Here is a 24,339-nt window from a genome sequence, read left to right on the forward strand (position 1 = left end):
CTTGCATGTCATCCATAATCGTCCCTTATCGGAACAATTCCACACCTTGTCTAGTTTGCTCGGTGCGGAGGACACCCATCTCAGTTTGATTCCAACCCCATTGGTCCTGAGACATAGAAGAGGACCTTTCACCTTGTCGGTTCGAATCTTGTGGGGGTGGCACAAATTGCTCCTCTGGTCTATCATCTTCCTCCATCTCATCACCTGAAAAATCCTGGTCATTCTGAACATTGTCTCCTACAGATGGGGCAGAAGCTGCATAAAGCCAGTTAGCAACATTTGCAATACTAATAGAATCAGGTGCTGACGCAAGTACTTCCACATTATGAATTACCAGAGAATAATATTTCGGCATGATTACAATCATTTGTTGATTGACAAGAGTGTTCATGTCGATCTTTGTCTTACTTGCCACTGCTGATTCTTCCATCAAGAGCCGACCATAACCAAAGTGGTCTGCAATCTGAGTGATCATGCCACCCACAGAAATATCACCTATACTTGCATAGCCAACTTGTTTCAAATGATTAGCAGAAAAAGCGGTTGCATTGACTCTCTCATTGTTGGCCATGCAATGTAAGAAAAACAGCTTTCTCTTTGCGGCCACACCGATGCTATCACCCCGTCCAAACAAGGTGTAAGCTAACCCCTTATGTGCATACCTGAAACAAGGGTTATGAATCCCAGAAGCCTTGCCAGAACTCGGGTTGTAACCATTTTTACCAGTAATGGCCCTCCAGAAATTAACCGCTGAAAAAGTGTCTGGGGGTGCTCCGGGTCCAGATACTGGAAGTCTCAGAGTCCCCCAAGTTCCTCCACTGACAACTCATGGTCCTCATCAAACAATCTGAAAGTCAACTTACCATAAAACTCCATTTCGGAACCAGTCCACCTGTGTCTCATCTTAAACTCAACAGTGCTAAAAAATTCAAGAGTGATGCGTGCAAAAGTCGGTGCTTCAAGTTTCATAAATTCTAGCATACCTATATTGTGAAACATTCGATGCACTTCTTCCTTTAATCCTAGCTCATCTAGTGTTGCATCACACATATATCTTGTAGGAATGAGTCTTCGTTGAGCAAGTATCGCATACCTTTCATGGTTATCCGGTTCCTCAAACAGGATGCCATGTGCATTCGGGTTGCGTCTCGCACGTTGCTTTGGCCTGGAAGATGTGTCCACAGCCTTTCCTTTGCTTGCTCTCTTTGGGGGCATAATGGGTACCTACAAAATATCTCAAAACCCAAATAACGAATTATTAAAAACGGTCACCATCACTACGTAGAGGACGGAGAGTAGAACAGTTTTTGTGAAAGGGAGATGTTGTTTTATGGAGTTTATAGTGGTGAAAAGTGAAGCTTTTGGTGGTGGAGGCTAGGTTAACAATGGAGGAAGAGAGAATGAGAGTCTTGTAAAACCAGAATAATGAAGGATAAGTGGTGGAGATGAGTTATAAGTCAAGTGGGTCCCACCACTTAAAACAAAAAAAAATCAAAAATCCATCTCGTACAAAACAACACGGGCCGTGTGCATCTACACGGATGCCCGTGTTGGTGATCTGGTTTCATCCTCTCTGCACACACCCACTTTTTTGGTTCAGGGCAATCAACACGGGCCGTGTTGTTTAACACGGGCGCCCGTGTTGGTGATCTAGCTCCCTCAACATTTGAAAATAGTTTTGTTGTTTTACTGCACTTGTGTGGTTTCCTTCCATTTTGAGGTGTTTGTGACTTTGCCCTTCTAATTCTCCTCCTCCCCTACAACAAAATTTTAGCATACACAAAGAAAAAGAAAAACAAAATAAATTAGAAATCAAACGCGTGGGTTGCCTCCCACGAAGCGTTTCGTTTAACGTCGCATGGCTCGACGGTCGTCCACCTCATTAGGTGAGACGCACATGGTCAATCAATCCAGATTCTTGTCCTATGTGATAGGGCTTTAACCTCTGGCCATTCACCTTGAATATATCCCCATTGGTTTAATTCTTGATTTCTATCGCTCCGTGGGGAGATACCTTATGCACAACAAATGGCCCGGACCATCTTGATTTCAATTTTCCAGGAAACAACTTGAGCCTAGAATTGAACAACAACACCAGTTGTCCTTCCCAGAAGTATTTCTTAATGATTCTCTGATCATGCCACTTCCTTGTTTTCTCCTTGTACATCTTCGCATTCTCATAGGCCTGATTATGAAATTCTTCTAACTCGTGAAGTTGAAGAATTCGGGATTCATCGGCTTTTGCAAGATCACAATTCAAGAACTTGGATGCCCAAAAGGCTTTGTGCTCTAATTCAAGAGAGAGATGACAGACCTTACCATAAATCAGTTGATAAGGAGACATACCGATTGGGGTTTTGGAGGCGGTTCTGTACGCCCATAGTGCGTTATCTAATTTGATCGCCCAATCTTTCCTTGAAGCACTCACTGTCTTTTCCAAAATCTATTTTATTTGTCTATTGGATACTTCAACTTGCCCACTCGTTTGAGGATGATACGGAGTGGCAATCTTGTGCTTCACATTATACTTCTTCAATAAGTTCTCCATGAGCTTATTTAAGAAATGTGTCCCTTCATCACTGATAAGTGCCCTTGGCACACCAAACCTTGAGAAGATGTTTTGCTTGAGAAAGTTTACCACTACTCTCGCATCATTAGTAGGGAGGGCAACAACTTCCACCCATTTCGAGACGTAGTCCACAGCTACCAGAATATAATTCTTCCCGAATGAGGGTGAAAACGGCCCCATAAAGTCAATCCCCCAAACATCAAATAATTCCACTTCAAGCATGCCCTTTTGGGGCATCTGATTTCTCCTAGAAATATTCCCTGTCTTTGACATCTGTCACATTCCTTCACTATGACTTGGGCATCTTTAAACAAAGTAGGCCAGTACAACCCCGACTGGAGGACTTTTGCGGCTGTCCTATCTCCACTAAAATGTCCCCCATAATCTGAATCATGACAAGCTTTTAAGACTTCATTTTGTTCTTCTTTCGGGACACATCGACGAATCAGTCCGTCTACCCCTTTCTTATACAAGAATGGTTCGTTCCACAAATAGAACCTGCAATCACGAAGAAACTTTTTCTTTTTGTTATAATCAAAGTCTTCAGGAATTATGCCACCTACCAGATAGTTTGCGTAATCGGCAAACCATGGAACACCCACCACAACGAGGATTCGTTCATCAATAAACCCATCCTTGATTGGGTGTTCTTCTTCAGTCTCTTCTATCGGGGACATTCGAGATAGGTGGTCAGCAACTGTGTTTTCACACCCCTTTTTGTCTCGAATTTCTAGATCAAATTCTTGCAACAACAAAATCCACCTGAGCAGCCTTGGCTTCGAGTCCTGTTTAGAAAAAAGATATTTCAAAGCAGCATGGTCAGTATAAACAATTACCTTTGTTCCCAACAAGTATAACCTGAATTTGTCAAAGGCATACACCACAACCAGTAGCTCCTTCTCTGTGGTTGCATAATTCATCTGAGCTGGATTCAACACATGGTTGGCATAATAGATCACGTGTAGGAGTTTGTCTTTTCTTTGCCCCAATATTGCCCCTACTGCTATATCACTCGCATCGCACATGATCTCAAAGGGTAAAGACCAGTCAGGCGAGATCACTATAGGAGCAGACACCAATTTATGCTTCAGAGTATCGAAGGCCTCGTTGCATTTTTTGTTAAACAGAAACGGAGTATCCTTCACAAGCAGACTAGTTAATGGTTTGGCAATCTTGGAGAAATCTTTGATGAACCTACGATAGAATCCCGCATGTCCCAAGAAACTCCGTATACCTTTCTCATTAACTGGAGGAGGGAGATTGGCTATCACCTCTACTTTTGCCTTGTCAACTTCAATTCATTTATGGGAGATTTTATGGCCTAGCATTATCCCTTTTCTCACCATGAAATGACACTTCTCCCAATTCTGGATCAGATTGGTTTGTTGACATCTTTCCAGGACAAGCGACAGATTATACAGACAATTTTCAAAAGAAGATCCGAATACAGAAAAATCATCCATAAATACCTCCATGTGTTTCTCAAGCATATCGGCAAATATTGATGTCATGCACCTCTGAAATGTTGCTGGTGCATTACACAATCCAAACTGCATTCTTCTATAAGTAAAGATTCCATACGGACATGTGAACGCCATTTTCTCTTGATCTTCAGGTGCCACCGCAATTTGGTTGTACCCTGAATACCCATCCAGAAAACAATAGAAATCATGACCTGCCAATCTTTCCAACATCGAATCAATAAAAGGTAAGGGAAAATGGTCCTTCCTGGTTGCGGTGTTCAGTCTCCTGTAGTCAATGCAGACTCTCCAACCTGTTACTGTCCGAGTGGGGATCAACTCATTTTTCTCATTTTTTATCACAGTTGTTCCTCCCTTCTTCGGTACCACATGAACTGGACTCACCCACGAACTATCAGATATTGGGTAAATCAATCCCGCATCTAAAAGTTTAACAACCTCCTTGCGAACGACTTCTTTCATAGTTGGTTTAAGTCTCCGTTGAGGTTGAACAACTGGTTTCTGATCATCCTCCATCAAAATCTTGTGCATACACAGTGTTGGGCTGATTCCTTTCAAATCTTCCATCGCCCGACCAATGGCACCCTTGTATTTCTTGAGTACTTTGATTAGCTCTTCTTCTTGAGTCTCTCTCAAACCTGAATTGATGATTGCTGGACATTTCTCTTCATTGTCTAAAAAGACATATTTGAGATGTTCTGGTAATTGTTTCAACTCAATCCCCTATTTTATATCTTGCTTTTCTTCTGGAGATACTTTAGGTCAAAGCTCTTCTCACCGTTGTGGTCGAGAATGAATCCAAGGAGGTTGTGCCTTCAACATAGACACCACTTCAGATTCTTTCTCATCTATTCCTTCAGTATCCTCAATGATAGATAAGCTTAAAACTCTTTCTAATGGAAGCTTGGGTGTTGTGATCTGCATAGATTGAGCAAACATTGTATCCAGAACTTCAATATTTTTACTTGCACCTTCGTCATCCTTGAATTTCATAGTATCTCTCACATCAATTTTTAGCTTTTCATCATAGACTTTGAGGGTCATAGTTCCTTCCTCGATATCTATCATGCATCTTCCAGTTTCAAGAAAAGGTCTTCCCAAAATGAGAGGGATTTCCTCGTCTTCCGGCATCTCGAGTACCACAAAATCCACCGGGAAAACAAACTTATCAATCTTCACCAGAACATCTGTTGCTATACCATAGGGTCTCTTCATTGAATGATCAGCAAACTGCAGTGTCATGCGAGTGTCTTGCACTTCTCCTAACTCCAGTTTTTTGTAAATCGAAAGGGGAATTAGACTAACACTTGCTCCCAAATCGATTAGTGCCTTCTTGAATGATCTGTCTCCAATAATGCAAGGAATAGTGACAACACCTCTATCTTTTTTCTTCACCAGAATTTTTAGGCCCTGCAAAATGGCACTACAAGTTTCAGTTAGCATAATCGGCTTGCCCTCAATCGACCTCTTCTTCGATATGATGTCTTTCATGAATTTGGCATATATCGGCATTTGTTCTAAAGCTTCAGTAAAAGGTATGTTGATCTCGAGCTTCTTGAATAACTCTAAGAACTTCTCCAAAAAAAATTCATTGAGATCTTTCTTCTTTGTTCTCGTAGGGAAAGGAAGAATGATCTTTGGTTTTTGTTTCTCTTGCTGGCTTGTCGGTTTCACCACCACTTCTTCAACTTGTTTTGGCTTTTCTCTAATCTCTAATTCAACTTCCAACAACCCATCTTCTTCGACCTGTTCGTTAACTTGTTTTTCATTAGCTTTTCCTTTTCTTGTGACCACTGCTTTGATGTGACTTTGATCACGTGGATTCACAACTATTCCACTAGGAAGCGTGCCAGGTACCTGGGAACTGGAAGCTAACTGTTGAGCTATTTGACCCATCTGAATTTCAAGATTTTTTATGGGTGCTGTAGTGTTCTTCTGATTATTTCGAGTCTCCTCTTGGAACTGGATGTTGTGAGCTGCCATCTTTTCAATTGCAATCTCCCAATCTGCCTTCTTTGGGACTTGTTGTTGCTGTTGCTGATATTGGTTTTGATATTGGCCTTGTACTTGCTGTTGCACATTCCCTTTCTGATCTCTCCATGCAAAGTTGGGATGATTCTTCCACCCTGGATTGTATGTGTTGGAGTAGGGATTGTTTTGCTTTAAAAACTTGATATCTTCTATCTATTGTCGTGTTGCAAAGCAACAAACAGTATTGTGTGGTCCATTACAAATGTCATACACATCGTTTGGTGCCTGTTGCACTTGAGCCACTTTCTGAGCACCTATGTTTAGTGCCTTCAACCTTTTCTCCACCTCTGCAGTAACTGCTTCTTCAATTTTTACCTGTTTGTTTGTTTCAAGCTTCAAATCAATTACTGCAGATTTGCTTTACACCATATCATACAACTCCAGATGCTCATTTGAGGCAATTGCTTCAATTATCTTCTTCATACCGGTGGTTGTTGCAAAGTTAGCTGAGCCACCAGCTGCTGAGTCAAGGATTTGTCTCGTTTGAATTCGAAGACCATTAACAAACATTTGCATCTGCTCAGTTTCATCCATGTTGTGAGTAGGACAAGCCACTAGAATTCTCTTGAATCTTTTATAGGCATCTCCTAGTGACTCACCCTCCTTCTGCTTGAAATTTAGGATCTCGTATCTTTTTCTCAGTGACACTGATGCAGGAAAATATTCGTGCAAGAATGTTGTTTCCATCTCCTCCCATGTAGTGATACTGCAAGCAGGTAAGGAATAGAACCACTCTTCGGCTTCATCTGCTAAAGTTAATGGGAACATACAAAGCCTTATTGCTTCTTCATTATGTCCAGGCATTTTAAGCGTTGTGCTCATAGTTAAAAACCTTTGGAGATGCTTGTTGGCATCTTCATTCACTCTTCCAGAAAAGGACCGCATTTCGAGTTGATTAATTATGCTGGGATGCAGCTGAAATTGTTCTACATTTACCGGTTGGTTTACAATTGTCATACGACCACCCGAAGTGTTGTTTCCACCATAGTCACCGAGAAGTCTCTCTGGTGGTGGTGGATCTGCAGCCATGACCTCAGGAATTGTTTCTGCGTCTGAATCTGAATTCTCTGAGTGCACTGAAACAACTTCCTCCTCTTCTTTTTCTGCTATTTCCAGTTTTTCTCGCTTAACTTGTCTCAGTCTAGCGTGAAGAGTTCTTTCTGGATTTGCGTCAAAAGAAAAATCCGCTGAGGCCTTACCTCGCATAAACAAGTTAGACAAATATTAGAATTGAATAACAAGATTGTCACAGATAAAATTTTGGTTGATGAGCAACAAAATTTCAATAGAATAAAAATTAAAATAAGTATTTTGGCAATCCCCGGCAACGGCGCCAAAAACTTGATCGGAAAAATAACAAGTGTACTATTTTTACCAATGTACTAATAAGGAGTTTTATTCCCAAGTATCGATCTCACAGATTGCGTAGGAAATACTTATTTTACTTCTGATTCTATTTGAACAAAAACACAATGTTTTGGTTGGTTTTGGGAATTTATAACAACAAACACAAAAATATAGTAAAGAATAATTGATTAAGATGAAACATGCTAGGGTGAGTGGTTGATTTAACTAGTTATGAATTCAAGTCAAGATTTCCTCAATACACATGAAACATTCAATTACCTAACCTCAGAATATTCTTCCTTAAGTCCTTAATGAAGAAACTATTAAACTACCAATTCTTACTCAAATGTCCATTCAACTAATCATTGGTTTTAATCATAAACAATATCAAGGTTTATGGTGATTTACAAAAGTTCCTAGTCCTAGGTGATGAAATTATAAACCCAATTGTGTGAAAACCCTAACAATCACAATCCTGTTATTGATAGTCATAAATCTAATTGTATTTGTCCGATACAAAAGCATAATAACATCACACAATTGAATTGAAATACCTAACATAGTAATAAGAAAATCCATGGTTCGAATTCATAACATAAGATTCAAATCAGGACCACCCCCCTAGCATTGAGGGGTTTAGCCTCTCATAGTATTCAAAGAAATCATAGTGTGGAAATTAAACATTACAAAGAATTAGGAGATTTTGATCTTCAATGGTTGATGCCCTTGAATCTCGCCATCTTCAAATCCTCTGTAGTAGCTATATTCTCCAGTGCAATGTTTTTCTCTTGTACGTCAAAAGTCCTCTTCTCTTTCTCTCCCAAGTCTTCTAATAGCCTCAGATGTTTTTGTTTTCCAGCAAGAAGTCCAAAATACCCTTAATGAACAGGGCAGATCCGCACAACATAAAGTAGCATTTCTCAGCCGCGCCCATCAACACGGGCCGTGTGGATTCACACGGGTGCCCGTGTTGCTCTTCAAAAGTTATGTTTTTTAAAGCAAGCTACAGAGGCATCAACACGGGCCGTGTTTACGTACACGGGTGTCCGTGTTAACCCCCTGTTTTACCTCTTTGAGTGCTCCTTCTTGGCAAACAACACGGGCCGTGTTGATGTACACGGGAGCCCGTGTCGACCTTCTGCATCTTCATATTTTGGCCTTCCGGAGCATCCAACACTTAGCTATTAGTCCTTTTGAACCTATGCAACAACCTGCAACACTAAAACTACCAAATTGAAGCATAAAAGAGACTTTTTGACACAAACATGTAACAAAATGCAATGCAATAATAAACTAACGAAACATGTTAAATAACTTTAAAACAACTAAAAACAACCACAAATCTTACCAAAGTGATGAAAATATGCCGGATAAAAGGTGGGAATTCAATGGAAATGGTGACCGATCAATACCTCCATCATATTAAATCCAAATAAGGTCACGTTTGTGACCATTTTGAAGGACTTTGAGAGATCTACAACTTTGATGAAGGAACTTTGCTCATTTGAAGCTCACATAAAAAGTTAGCCAAGGTGGAATAAGTGAACATATGGCTTGACACTTAGAATATTTTTTGACATGTTTGATTTTCCCAACTTCCACCTCAAAATTCATTATGATCCAAGCTTCAAATGAAAACGTGTTCAACATGAAAGTTGTTCCTCTTGATCTGGCCTTTCCAAAAAGTTTAATTACATCCCATTTGGACAAGATATGAGTGGCATGTGCATGGATTGAACATTAGATCATCATTTGGTATAAGTGAGCTTGAAACTTTCATACACAATTGCATAGCTTTCCAACATGACTTCAACAATGTTTGTACTCAATTATGGACCAGAAGGAGTGATTACATGGGCCTATCACACGCCCATGCACCCATGCAATATACATTGCTATTTTTGTATCTTCATTTCAAGTGTGCAAATATCAATCCATATGGCTATAAATAGAACCCTTTGCCATCAGAATGAATGACCCTGCGCGCCAACTTTGATTCCCAACCTTAAAACCCTCTCATTCAAAGGATAATCTTGAGAATTTCCATTGGAAGTTGAGTTTGAATCTCCACTATTTTGAGATTCAAAACTCCAAGAGTCATGTGCCTTTTGTTCATCATATTCCACTCCATCAAGTGTCCTGAGCAAGATCAATAGCAAGCAAGAGCAAGATCGATTGGTTGTATGAAGTCCTACCAATGTAGGCAAAAAAATTTCATCTTGATCGAAGATACAAAAATAGGCAACAAGATTAAGGTGCTTTGAGGTCAAATCGAAGCAACTCAGATCATACACCTCAAAATTCAACTCCCTGTATCTTTCAATATACTTGGAGTTAGGAGAAATTGAGGCCAAATTCGAGCTCCTGAGCATTTTTACTTTAAATTCATGTCCTTCTTTTTAATTATGGTGATGGTTGTGAGTGAACCAGTCCGGTGAAGCTCACCAGAGAAGGAGACCGGAGCTTTGGCTCCGGCTGTGTGCTGGCACTCATCTGAACCACAGGATCCATTTCAAATGTTTTAATCTCGTGCCTTGGTTTTGCATACCATCCATACAACGCTTTGACTTGTGTCCACCATAAAACACGCACTAGCAGCCACTTGATCTGCCACCTCAATTTATGAGGGAGATCAAGTGGTCCACGTTTTTTTTTTCTATTTTCTGATTTTCATTTTATTTGGTTTATTTTTATTAATTCATATTAATTTTAATATTGATCTAAAAAAATATGAGAGTTTCACCAAAAAAATTTAAATAAATTCCTCTTTCATTTTCTGAATTAAAATTATTTTTTGGATCATTATTAATATTTTTCATGATTTAATTGTTTTTGTGATTATTTTTAATTGTTTAAAAATAGGTTTAAGTTTCAAAAATTTATGAAATTTTTTCTCCAAGTTCCTTTGACCTTGTTTGACCTATGATAAATCTCATGGCCATTTATTTGGTGTTTTGATGAGGTTTTAGGATTTTGACCAACCATTATTTAATTTAATTGATTTTTGTTGTTTAAATGCAAAATAAATTGTGTTGAGCTTTTGATATTGACTTGTTGAGTTTGACTTGTGTTGTTGGGCCTTGGTCAAGGTTGATTTGACTTTGTTGAGTTAAAATCATTGGATTTAGGGGATTGATGAAATGGATATTTCATCTCCCAAAATGAATGAATGATTTTAATTTGATAAAAGTCTTCCTTTGACCAATTTGGGTTGATTCCATTCCCCTCTCTCTTCATCTGACTCCCATTCTCTTCTCATTCATTTCATAGACCTATGACGTCTCTATATCCTAAGGCTAGTTGATTGCAAAATCAACATAAGTGTGGATGAGATTAGGTCCACCTCTTTTGCATATTCTTTTAAGTGTGGTGTGTTTTGGGAGTATGGTTCATAATACCATATCTCTAACATGCATTAACACTAAAATTTATATTGTCCGGTCTCAAATAGTTGTGACTTCTATATAATTCCAATTATGATTGCTTAACATAGCACTAAATTGTTGACACAAAAGGCATAGCATTCTAGTAAGTGGGATTGTAAGTCTCCCCTCTTTCATGGTATTGCATGGAAACTTGGCCTCTTTCCTTCCTTTGGAAGATGTCTTGGTTCAAGGATCCATGCTCGTGAATAATGGGTTGAATATTCTCCAAAGAATGACTTAAACAAAAGCAAAATCAGTACTAACTTCTAATCAACTAATAACTAACATTTAATTTCAAGTCATTTACTTTTATGCACTTTAATTTTAAGTCTTTATTCATTTGCCATTATTCATTCCATTCAACTTATTTACTTTAATGCCATTTTCACTTTGCTAAGTTGAGCCTCATTTTGTGATTATATTGTGATTCTATATACTTGTTTGTTTTTGTGGTCTTTTGACTTTAATGTACATAATAACAACAAAAACCCTAAAAGACATTTGTGTGGACTGTTGGATTTAATCTGAGACATTGGAGTTAGAATTAGACAACACCCCATATGCAAAAGGACTTGGAAAATGCGAACTTTCATGAAACCAAGTGCTTGTGATTTGAAACTTCATCTGAAGCAAGTATTGTGATCTCATCTGAGTTCATCTGCCACATGGTCTTATTAAAGTTGTTACTTTGAACCTGTTCCTAGTGCCCTTCTTTGAATTCATCTGATACATGGAAGATTATGAAGAAGATCATGAAGTTGCTAAGCTTTGATGTGGCTATATTTATTTGATGTCTTTCTCTTCATCTTGCTATTTGTGTATTGATATTGCTTGATTCTAAAGTCCAAGGGAAATTTGGGTTTCTATATGACATTCGTGTCTATTGGATTGCAGCCTATTGGTCAAATATTTTCAACTCTTAACTTTTAAATTTTTGCTTAGGATTAGTCTCTTCATCTCTTCCCCACTTCTTTAATTTAAAATCTCTCCCCTCTTTCAAAATCTTCTTTGTTTGTGATTTCTAAACTTAGACCATATTGCAAATTAGAAACTTTGGCCTTATGCCATTGAATTTTTAAACTCTTTTCTTAATCAAATTTTTAAATGAACTTAACTATACTTGACTTAAAATTTCAAAAGACAAAAAGAACTAACGCTCATTCAAAACTTTTTAGGCCTTTTGTGCCTTTATTAAACTTAAGTTTTTGTTAAAAGTAATGCATCCACTTTGAAATTGTTACCACGAACTACGAGGTTTTGATCCCTCATTTTATGTTGGTACATAGGCACAAGTCCGAAGATCTTGTCAAACACAAAAATATAATCAATGAATTCTTTTCTCATCCCTCCACTTTATTTATTGCAAACATCATTTTGTACAAAAATACACATGCACACAAAAAAGGGCTCCCTAGGAGTACCTATGACACTTTGGGTGCTAACACCTTCCCTCTGTGTAACCAACCCCCTTACCTGTAATCTCTGGCATTTTATTAGTTTTTATTTGAAAACTTCTTATTTTTGGGTTTTGTTTGTACTTTTCCCTTTTTCCTTAGAAACACTAAAAGCGCAGTGGTGACTCTGGTTTTATTGACGTTTAGCTTATCCATAGCTTAATTGTCATGAATTTACTGCTACAAGAGTTTTTGAAACACCTTTTGAATTACTTCTTCCTTCTCTAGAATGCAAGTAGGATGCATGGGAGTCTTGACTGGCTTGCTTTCTGACATGTCAAATTTCTTCAGAAGATCTTTTATGTATCTGCTTTGATAGACATGTGTGGCTTCTGATGTTTGATTGATTTGAATTCTCAGAAAGAACTTTAGTTCTTGCATTAGGCTCATCTCAAATTCTGCCTACATTAACTCAGAAAATTATTGGCAAAGAGAGGGGTTAGTTGAACCAAATATCATGTCATCAACATAAATATGACAAATCATAAGATTGTTTATAATGTTTTTGCAGAAAAGAGTGGAGTCTACTTTGCCTCTGATAAAATCATTTTCCAGAAGAAATGAGCTAAGTCTTTCATACCAAGCTCTAAGAGCTTGTTTAAGACCATAAATAGATTTCTTAAGTTTGAAAACATGTTCTGGAAGTTTTGAATTTTCAAAGCCAGGAGGTTGATGGACATACACTTCTTTTGAAACGTAACCATTCAGAAACACACTTTTGACATCCATCTGATATAATTTAATTGAATATTTTACAACAAAAGATGCAAGGAGATGAATAGATTTTAACCTCGCGACTGGAGCAAAGGTTTCATTGTAGTCAATTCCTTCTTGTTGACTATAACCTTGTTCCACCAGTCGTGCTTTGTTTTTGACAACTTCACCCTTTTCATTTAGTTTGTTTTTGTAGATAAATTTAGTTCTAATCACATGGGTTCCCTTGGGTCTTGGTACAAGATCCCAAATTTCATTTTCGGAAAACTTATCAAGTTCTTCTTTCATTGCCATAATCCATTCTTTGTCTTGAAGATCTTCTTCGCAGGATGTTGGCTCTATCAGAGATACTAGTCCCAGAAGATTTTCTTCAGAAACTTTGAATGTTGATCTTGTTCTAACACGTTCATTCTTGTTTCCCAGAATCAGTTCTTCAGAAACATTCTGCCTATTTCTTTGTCTTTTCTGATTGATTGTGATTTCAGGTGCTTATGAAGTTCCTTGTTCTGCTTCTTCAGATTCTTTGGTATTTTCATCGGAACCTGCAAGTGTGATCTCCAGCTTTGCAAATTTCTCAACTAGCTTTGACTTTTCAGAGTCAAGCTTGTCATCAAATCTAACATGTATTGATTCTTCCACAATTTGTGTTTCTGTATTGTATACTTGATATCCTTTAGAACATTTTGAGTATCCCAACATAATACACTTTTGTGCCTTAGAGTGAAACTTGTTCAAATTATCTTTAGTGTTCAGAATAAAACAAGAGCATCCAAAAGGACGAAAATAAGAAATATTAGGTTTTCTTCCATTGCACAGTTCATAAGGAGTCTTTTTCAAAATAGGTCTAATAGAGATTCTGTTCTGAATATAACATGCTGTATTTACAGCTTCTGCCCAAAAGTGCTTAGCTACATTAGTTTCATTGATAATGGTTCTGGTCATTTCTTGGAGAGTCCTATTCTTCGTTTCTACAACTCCATTTTGTTGTGGAGTTCTAGGACAGGAGAAATCATGGGATATTCCATTAGAGTAAAAAAATTCTTCAAAAAGTTTGTTTCAAATTCACCATCATGATCACTTATGACGCTGATGATTTTAGAGTCAAATTCATTTTGCACTTTTGAATAGAAACTAGGGAACATAGAATGTGACTCATTCTTGTGCCTTAAGAATTTCACTAATGTCCAACGACTATAATCATCAACAATGACAAGTCCATACTTCTTACCATTGACTGACGCTGTCTTAACAAGTACAAAGAGATCAATGTGTAGAAGTTCCAAAGGTTTGGAGGTAGAAACAACATTTTTGGTTTTGAAAGTGGTTTTAGAAAATTTACCTTTCTGACATGCTTCACAAAGAGCATCTGAAGAAAACTTCAACTTAGGTAGGCCTCTGACTAACTCAAGTTTATTTAGTTAAGAAATCCTCCTCAAGCTAATGTGACCCAATCGTCTATGCCACACCCATTGCTCTTTATTTACAGACATCAAGCATTTTACGTTTTGATTTTTCAAATTTCAAATTTTTATTTTGTAAATTTTGTTTTTTCTCTTTCTAGTGAAAAGGACTGTGCCATTTTTTTGATTAACAACTTTGCACATTTTTTGATTAAAGATTATATCATAATCATTATCACTTAATTGACTTATGGATAACAAGTTATGCATTAATCTCTCAATATATAGGACATTATAAATAGAGGGAAGAAATCCATTATCAACCGTTCTAGATCCTCTGATTCTCCCTTTCTGATTTCCTCCAAAGCCTACAAAACCAACATCTTTAAGTTCCCAATTTTGGAACATATGCTTTCTTCCCGTCATGTGTCGCGAGCATCCAGAGTCCAGGTACCATGATTGGTGTTTTAACTCTACTGCACAAGATATCTGCAACATACACTATTTTATATTTTGGTACCCAGAATCTTTTGGGTCCTTTAGGATTAGTTCTCCCAGAGTTTCTGAAAACTTTGTGTTTTCTAGCGTTATTAAACTTCTGTGTTTGTTCAAGTGTATAATGATAAGAAAAAGGAGATTTAGATTTGTTTTCTATAGAAGTTTTAGATCATACTCATTAGAGTCATAACCAATTCCTCTTTTTCTATTATGACTTACACCATAGATCATAGAAGCCATTTTGTTTCTTTCTAGACCGTTGTTCAGAAATTTCTGAAAAGATTTTTCATATTTGTATATGATAGTGTCAGAAGTAGGTGGAGCTTTAGAAAAAGTTTCTTCAAGATTTAAACATTTCTTGGTTGAAATTTCATTTTCTTTTTCAATAATAAAATTATTTCCTTTGAGTTCAGAAACTTCTTTCTCAAGCTTATCACATTCTTCAACAGTCTCTTCATGAACCTTTTTTAGGTTCTTGAATTTTTGTTGAAGCTTCTGATACAATCTTAGAGATTTTGACAAATAGGCTTCCAAATCAGAATGAGAAAAGTCGGAGAATACCTATTCAGAGTTAAACTCTATTTCATATGAACTTCCGGAGGTAGTGGCCATGAATGCTACGTTAGCTTGCTCCACTTTAGAATCAGGTTCTGAAGCTTCAGATTCAGAATCATCCCATGTTGCCATGAGTCCTTTCTTATTTACTTAGAAATATTTATTCTTGAAGCTTTCCTTTATGGAGCTATACTTCTTTATCTCTGGACATTCATTTCTGTAGTGTCCAGGCTCTTTGCATTCATAACACACCACTTCCTTGTTGGGTCTGCCTCTGGAGGTTGAATATGGACATTCTCTCTTATGTCTTGGCCTTCTGGATTTTTTTTGTCTTTTTCTCCAAAGTTGTTTGATTCTTATGCAATGAAGAGATAATTCTTCTTCATCATCAGAATCTTCATTCTCAGAGTCATCAGCTTCTTCCTCTTTAGCTTGAAAGGCTTTGTTCCTTTCTGGCTTTCTTCTTTTTGATCTAGACTTTAGAGCAACAAATTTGCTTTTCTTTTGAGGTTCATCTTCTTCAATCTCTATTTCATGACTTATGAAGGAGCTGATAAGTTCTTTAAGACTTATGTTGTTCAGATCCTTGGATAACTTCAGAGCATTAACCATAGGTCTCCACTTCTTAGGAAGACTTCTGATTATCTTCTTGGCATGAGCTGCTATAGTATATCCTTTGTCCAGAACCTTGAGTCCTGCAACCAAGGTTTGGAACCTTGAGAACATCACTTCAACAACTTCATTATCCTCCATTCTAAAGGCTTCATACTTCTGGATTAAGGCTAGAGCCTTAGTCTTTTTGACTTGATTGTTGCCTTCGTGTGTCATTTTCAAGGAATCAAAGATTTCTTTGGCTGTTTCCCCATTGGTGATCTTCTCGTACTCATTGTAGGAGATAAGGTTTAATAGAATGGTTCTTGCTTTATGGTGATTCTTGAAACCACACTTCTGATCATCACTCATTCTGCTTCTTGGAATAGAGATACCAATTGCAGAAATGGGTGGTTCATAACCATTTGTAACAATATCCTAGAGATCAACATCATAGCCTAGGAAGAAACTTTCAATTCTGTCCTCCCAGTAGTCAAATTTTTTCCCATCAAAAATTGGAGGTTTTGTGTTGCAGCTATCTCTTTCATTTGTGTTATTCATGAAGTTTTTCTCACCCTGGATCTCTCTACACGGTTAAGTGTTTGATTCAAAAATCAATAACAGAGCCTAAGCTCTAATACCAATTGAAGGTAGAGAAAAATAAGAAAGGGGGGTTTGAATTGTTTTCACAATAGTTTAAAAACTTTTTCAACACCACAAACACAAAATAAATACTAACAACACAAAGAGTTTATCCTAATTCGCTTGAAATTCAAAGCTACTCCAGTTCACCCGACCAAGGTGATTTCGCCTTCAATAAGGACTTAATCCAATAATCTCAACAGATTACAAAAATGTCTAAGAGTTTAACAACCTCTTATCCCTCTCAAGTATATAGATATAAACAAGTCACTTGAGGAATTACAAAGAGTTTTAGAAATACAAGTGTTTGACTAGATGCTTCTAGATAAGCACACTTAAGGAACTATGAAACACAACCACACAATATTGAGAAATAACTCTTGTATGAAAGTATTTCTTACAACAATGATAATTGGAATGTGAAAATGTTGTCATGTATTGAGATCTTCTCTTCAACAGCTTGTGATGAGGCCTTTATATAGCTTTTAGAGATGATACCATTGGAGGGAAATCAATGGAGATTTATTTCCAACTATGGGAGTTAAAGGTATTCAATTTTTGTCCTTTCTATATCAGTCTTGGGAAATAATCCATAGTTTCCTTAACAAGATTTGTGCTACACTTAGAATGCTTCATGTGTAAGTTTCTAAACCGGTGATGTAAGATAGAGTGTTGAGCGTGAATCATAGTGAGCATGATCATATTCTTTGAGCAGAGTCCAGATACATCTTGTAGTGTTCAAATGTTCTTGTAATCTTTAAATATTCTTGCAGACTTCAGATATTCTTCAAATATTTTCTTAAATAGTCTTCAGATGTTCTCTTACAGAGTCTTTAGATATTCTCTTGAATACTCTTCATATGTAGAGTCTTCAGATATTCTTGTGGGTCTTCAAAGATCAAAGTTGGACTACAACGTTAGATTCTTTAGGTAATTTCCACCCAGATGCATTCTATTTGGTGCCAAATCTGATTTCTCTTTGTGCTTGTTCAACATTTCTAGACTGGTGCGGATGTCAGATCTTTGTTTTCCTCAGAGTAATCTTAACTTAGAAACTTGCACACTTAAGAAAAATATTAGGGTACAAAATTGTTTCATTCTTTGTTATCATCAAAACTTAGAGATATATTGCAGAATCAAAATCTTGTTCTAACAGAATTTATAAGAGAGATGATCCATTTACCTAACACCTTAATATTTTAGATTGATATGTGGCGCCTCCCTCTCTTTTAGTCCTGGAGCATTAGTCTCATTGGTGCTCCCGACTCTTCTGGACTCCTCAATAGATAGTTGTAATGAAAACAAAGAATTATAATATTCATCTTATATTAAAGTCACTCAAGCCACAAATAAAGTTAATAACTGTTACACCCTAAATTTTACCCCTAGATTTCATAATCATTTGCATCCTAGACATCATTCATGCATAGTAACCTCACGATCAAGATATGCCTAGTTTTGTTTCATTTGTGAATTAGGTTTTCCCTTAAAGAGCTCAAAGGATTGATCATCAATAAATAAAGTTCTCATACACTCAAGAGATATCTCTCCATCAACAGATAAGTGTATTTTGGCCTAATCACAAGTGCATCAAGCTTCACTTCCATCTGGCTCACCAATTACGGTTTCTCAACAACATTCAGTTTCATCTGAGAATTTTGATCAAGACATGATCTCAAGCCTTAATACATGACTCAACACGCTCAAGTACATCCTAAGATCCCATCCATGATGTTCAATTGGTTCAAGAGTTTGAATTCATTAAATGTCAAGAAATTCAAATTCATCTGATACACAACCAATGCACTACAAAGTCAAACCTTTGACTTTTGAGATTTATGATAGAATATGAACTTCTAAAGTTAAATTTAATGAAGATATGTTAATTGATGAATTTTATCAAGAAAAATCAAGATAATTGAGGTTACTTGTAAAAAGGGCAATCTTGAAGACATTGAAGTTTTCACTAAGTATCCAAATTTCATGTTGAAAGTGGAAAACTTCCCAAAGTTATAACTTCAAATCCAAACAGCCATTTCATTTTCTCCAAAGAAAAAATGAAAGATCTTATTCCATAATTCAACTTTGTCCAAGAGAGTTGATTCCCTAAAAGTGCAAGGATTTTGAGTTATGAGGCCATGAAGTTGGTGTCTCAAGTTGAAACACTTAAATAATTTTCAAGTCAGCTTTGATCCATAAAAAGTAATAAACGTTGGAGCCAGTTTTTGTAATGATCTGCTTTGTTTCAAAAAAACTCAAAAAAGGAAAGTTGTAGAGCATGTCCGGGGCTTTCCAAAAAGTACAAGTATATTGTTTTCCCATGCATGAGCTATGAGTTTCAAAAATGGGAAGTTAGGGTTCCAAACTTGAATTTCAAGTCATGTTCATGATGAATTCTTGGAGGAAAACCATTTCAATTATGAAAATCCCTTGATTTCAGGTCCTTTTATGTACAAATATCTCCATAATCAGATAAGTACACAAGTCCTAAGTGCAGTAGGCAAAGAATTGAACTTTTATCCATTTCACCATGCCATTTTTGGAACATTTTGCATAAAGCTTGATATCCATTTGCATAAAGCAAGCTTTTGTCGACCACTTTTTCATTGAGCCTCTAAATTGTTTCCTATGATCACACTTAACCTCTAAAGCCAGAAGCAACCTCCTAGACTTTAGAAAAGCGTGGCCAAGATCCTTGATTCACTCCACCTTTTCATCATGAAGCCAACTTGCATTGTTGTGCAAAATAAAACCAAACATCCAAACGAGCATTCAAACTGAACTAAGATCAACTTCTGTAAGTTACTTGAGCCCTTTAAAGCCTCTATAAATAGAGGGCCAAGCCTCAGAACTCAAAATACAAAAAATTACATCCAAACCTCCATTGTTGCAACTTTCAAACCTCAAACTTCCAAATTCCATTTCTGTTGAAAATTCTTCAAACCAACCACCCAAACACCTTCTAAACATCAAATAGAAGTTGTTCAAACCATTAAAATACAACTATAACACCTCCATCATCATTTTCAAGCTCTCACTTTGCATACTTGCAAGTTTATTTGGTAAGAAGAATCCAAGGGTTCTCAAGCACAAGTGAGCATTCAAACAGCTTCCCTAGGGTCCAAGCAAGCTTACCAGATCATCAGTTCTCATCTGTAACCAATTGAAGAGGCATTGGACTTTCTCCTATAGGTAAGTGTACTTACACTTGAAAAATCTTGTGCATGCATCATTGTTGAATATTTATTGAAGTAAAAATGTAGTACATAATGTGTTTGCTGTATGTTTGCTATTGTATGCATTATACCATGCTCATACGTTGAGATTTTATTGTTAGAAAGTTAAAATTTCAGTTCTGGTTTTACCCTTGGCACGCTTTGTACATTGTTTTTTAGGATGATATAATAATACCATTAGATTCCTTGCAAAAAATAGAGCAATTTAGGTTCTTACGGTTTTTAATTTCATGGAAAACTGAGAGAGTTATGATTGTTGGATGTTTGAGAAAAAAAATGAAAAGAATTGAACAAGTGTGGTCGTGAGGTTGAAGAAGATGATGATGTGGCGCTGACCTTGTCATCTTAGGTCTTGTTTTAAAATATATATTAATGAATGTAAATAAGTTAATGGATGTATCACCTCCCCAACGGTTAGAGTGTGCATGTTAAGGCTTTGTGTGAGCAAGAGGTCTGGGGTTTGAATCCCCCTCGCCCTAAACCCATTTTTTTCATTGTTTTTTTGCCTATTTATTTTTGTTATTTTTCAAAACTTCAAAGGTTCATAACTTGATGATCCATAAGCCTTTTTGAGCCGCTAGTTTTGCTATGTGTTCATAATTTTGTCTATTTTATGATGGTGAAAATAAATTCCAGAATTGATTTATTTTTCACATACTTATGCTTGTCCAAAGTTGGTAACTTTTTAGGATTGTTTTAGGGTTTCAAATGACCTTTTTTGGTTGAAAATTTAACTTTTCTTGATCACCATGACTTGTATGAATGTTGTGCATCATATATGAACTTTTTTTTGATGTTTTTAATATGTGCCTCTTGGTTTTGACCTAATTTTGACTTACTTTAATGTAAGTTTACATGTTTATGTGCTTTGAACTTTGTTACTATGCCATGAACTTTTGTGTGTTTATTTTACCATTGATCCGTGATTCACATGTCATTCTTTCATGTCTTGTTGAGCCTTTGTATGCATGTGTGCCCTTGTGTTTGTATTTATTTATGTGTTTGCAAATACTTTAAACTTGTGATAACATGTCTTTGTATGACTTGTATGCTTACATGTTCAAACCTTTTGTATGATTTTGAACCTTTGATTGTGATCATATTGAACCTTAACATGGATGTCTTGAATACCTTAGCTTGTTTTTATGATTACGTTGATGTTATGTCTAAACCATGTCTTACTTCATGCGTATACATGTTCATTCATACTTATTATGACATCCATATACATGTTCATGAATTGTTATGTCATTCATCTTTGTTTCTTCATGATGATATATCCATGTCATTTATATTCATGTTAAATTTATACATCTTTGATTGATGTTGTTGTATCTTTATTCATGTTCACATGTTGTACATATGTGTTCACATACCATGCTTGATATTGTTATGATCATGCTTCCATATAGAAAGATGACATCTCACATGGACAATGACAAACTTATGATCCACTGTTTACAAGATAGTTTGAAAGGTGCCTTTTCCAAATGGTACTTGACCCTTAATCAAAATCGAATCCGTTGTTTCCAAGATCTGTCTGATCCTTTAATCAAACAATACAAGTACAACATGGATATATCTCCTGATAGAAGGCAATTGTTGAGCATGTCCCAAAAAGATTCTGAATCCAATAAATAATATACACAAAGGTGGAGAGAGACTGCATCTCAAATAGAACCTCCATTAACTGAAAAAGAATTGGTAGATTGGTTCGTCGACATAGTGCGACTAGTTTTTTTAGAGTATGGTAGGAAGCGGTATCACAAGTTTTTCTGATTTGGTGGTCGTGGGTATCAAAGTGGAACTTGGCTTAAAAGTGGCAAGATGATTAATGCAGCTAGTAATTCCAACAACAACAACAACAATACCAAGAAATTCTCTAGCAGTTTCCTAAGAAAAAAGGAAGGAGAAACAAAATCAGTGATTGGTAGTAGAAGAAAGAATCGGTCTTCGAAAAAGCAACAATCTTTTGCTCGACAACATTATTTTCAACAACCACAGTTTTCTCAACAACCGTATGTAGAAGCTATTGCACCAACTTTCAATCAACAAGTACCAGTGTATCAGTCGACTCAAGAAGTTCCGATATTTCAAACAACACCCAACGCTCCAACTTATCAACAAGCAACCAACGCTCCAACTTATCAACAAAGGAATCCAACTTCGCGCTAAAATGCTTTACTTCAAAATAGAAGACAAGGTGGAAAACCTCATATTTCTCAGATTCCTATGTCTTACACTGAATTTTATCCGTCATTGTTGAAGAAAGGGTTAGTTGTTCCAAGACCTTTGGGACCTCCACCAGATCCTATCCCACCATATTACAATCCCAATGCATATTATCCATTCCATGAAGGCGCACCAGGGCATGATTTGGAAGATTGTTATGCCTTAAATCATATTGTGAGGGAATTGATTGAGAAAAAGATTCTTTCATTTGGGGATACTGGTCCGAATGTCAAAAATAATACTTTTCCCGCTCATGGGTCTGTGAATGCTATTGATGATGCACATGATGAAAGTATGATTCTTGATGTAGCCAAAATCAAGAATCCGCTAAGAATTTTTCATGCAAAGTTAGTGGAGGCAGGTTTGTTGAAGAATTGCCACAAGAGTTGTGAAGAATGTACTATTGTTCCTAAAGGATGTGAAATAGTCCGAAATGATATTCAAGAATTGATTAACCAATGTATGTTGCAAGTAAGAAGTCGTATGAAAAAGGATGAGGTAATAGTGATTAAACCCATCTTAAATCTACCTGAGTCAAGTACTACAACACCAATCTTAAACATGCCAGAGCCAGTATTCAATATTCCGGATTCTACTGTTGTTCAACCAATTTTCAACATTCCAGAATCAGTTGAACCAATATTCAATATTCCTAAGCCAGTGGTTGTCCAAAGGCCTAGTCCTTTTCCTTTTGAGAATACTAAACCAATTCATTGGAAGTATGATACGACTGTGGTTAACCAAGGGTCTGAGAAAGTAGGTCAGAAAGAAGGTCTAAAGATTACAAGCACTGATATAGTAGGGGGAAGCAGAATGACCCGCAGTGGTCACATTTATACCCCTCAGTTCAACTTGGCTCCGCCAATTCCACTGAAAGAAACCACCACCACTGTTACCGACAAAGGAAAATGGGTGGTCCCAATTGATGCAGATACTGAATTCCTGAGGTTAATCAAGAAGAGTGATTACAAGATTATTGATCAGCTACATCAAACTCCTTCAAAGATATCTATTCAGTCTCTTCTCATGAGTTCTCCAACTCATAGGAGTACCTTACAGAAATTGTTAGCTCAGGCTCATGTCACTCACAAAACTACTATTGATCAATTTGATGGGATCATTACCAACATTACAGCATGCAACAATCTCAGCTTTAGCAGAGAAGATTTACCGAAGGATGGCCAAAACCATAACCGTGCTTTGCACATATCTATGAAATTCCAAGAAGATACCATAACAAGAGTCCTTGTGGACACTTGCTCCTCTATGAATGTTTTACCTAAGAGGACACTTGCTAAGTTGTCATATAAAGGGGATGAGATGAGGCCAAGCACATTAATTGTCAAGGCATTTGATAGATCGAGGAGGACCGCCATAGGGGAAGTGGAGCTGCCAATCTTAATTGATCCACATGTGTTTAAAATTAATTTTCAGGTTATGGAAATTAATCCAAATTATAGTTGTTTGCTTGGAAGACCGTGGATTCATGCCGTTGGGGCAGTGACTTCCACTTTGCGCCAAAAAATGAAATTTGTTATTGATGATAAGTTGGTGATTGTGTCTGGTGAGGAAGATCTTATGGTAAGCCACCTCTCTTTGTTCAGTTACATTGAGGCTGATAAGGATGCTTTAGAAACTTATTTCCAAGCTCTTGAAATAGCCAATGTTGTCCTTATGGAAGTCGAAGAACCAAAGGGGAAGGCTATTCCATCTTTTGCATCATGGAAGAAAGTAAGATCAACCATTGAGGAAGGAAGTCCCTAAGGTTGGGGAGATGTTATTGGCGTCAAAATAAAGTTGAACTGTTATGGGTTGGGTTACAAACCAACTAATGCTAAGAAGGGAGCATCAACCTTCACCAAAGGACACCCGGAGACTATCCAATAAGTGTTTGTCAGTGTTGGATATCAAGTCAATGCTATAGATGAATATCTTAAAGATGAAGATTTGAGCAACCTAGTGTACCAGTGTGATGTGTCTTTGAACAATTGTAAGGCGATTGAAATCCCAAAGATGTTTTCTTTGTCAAAGTAATTTATTGTTTTTCTTTGTTGTTTTCAAAATTCAATAGCTATGCCCAAAGCTATTGGACTATTTTGTAGGGCCACCTTTGCATTTTCAAGATTATATCAATGAAGGCATTTTCTTAAATTCTTGTTTATTC

The 24,339-nt window shown here is 36.8% G+C and overlaps 1 protein-coding gene across 1 annotated transcript; it reads left to right on the top strand.

The window, feature by feature from the left end:
• Nucleotides 1-22,175: 22,175 nt before the first annotated feature.
• LOC127136337 (uncharacterized) lies at nucleotides 22,176-23,939 on the top strand. Its single transcript, XM_051062914.1, has one exon. The coding sequence runs from the start codon at nucleotides 22,176-22,178 to the stop codon at nucleotides 23,937-23,939; it is 1,764 nt and encodes a 587-aa protein (XP_050918871.1).
• Nucleotides 23,940-24,339: the final 400 nt, after the last annotated feature.

This window comes from Lathyrus oleraceus, chromosome 4 (assembly GCF_024323335.1).
Source record: "Lathyrus oleraceus cultivar Zhongwan6 chromosome 4, CAAS_Psat_ZW6_1.0, whole genome shotgun sequence".
Classification (NCBI taxonomy): domain Eukaryota; kingdom Viridiplantae; phylum Streptophyta; class Magnoliopsida; order Fabales; family Fabaceae; genus Lathyrus; species Lathyrus oleraceus.

Bases quoted from the DNA above. Each gene is read 5' to 3' on its own strand.
- LOC127136337 (XM_051062914.1), top strand. From the start codon at position 22,176: ATGTCTTACACTGAATTTTATCCGTCATTGTTGAAGAAAGGGTTAGTT.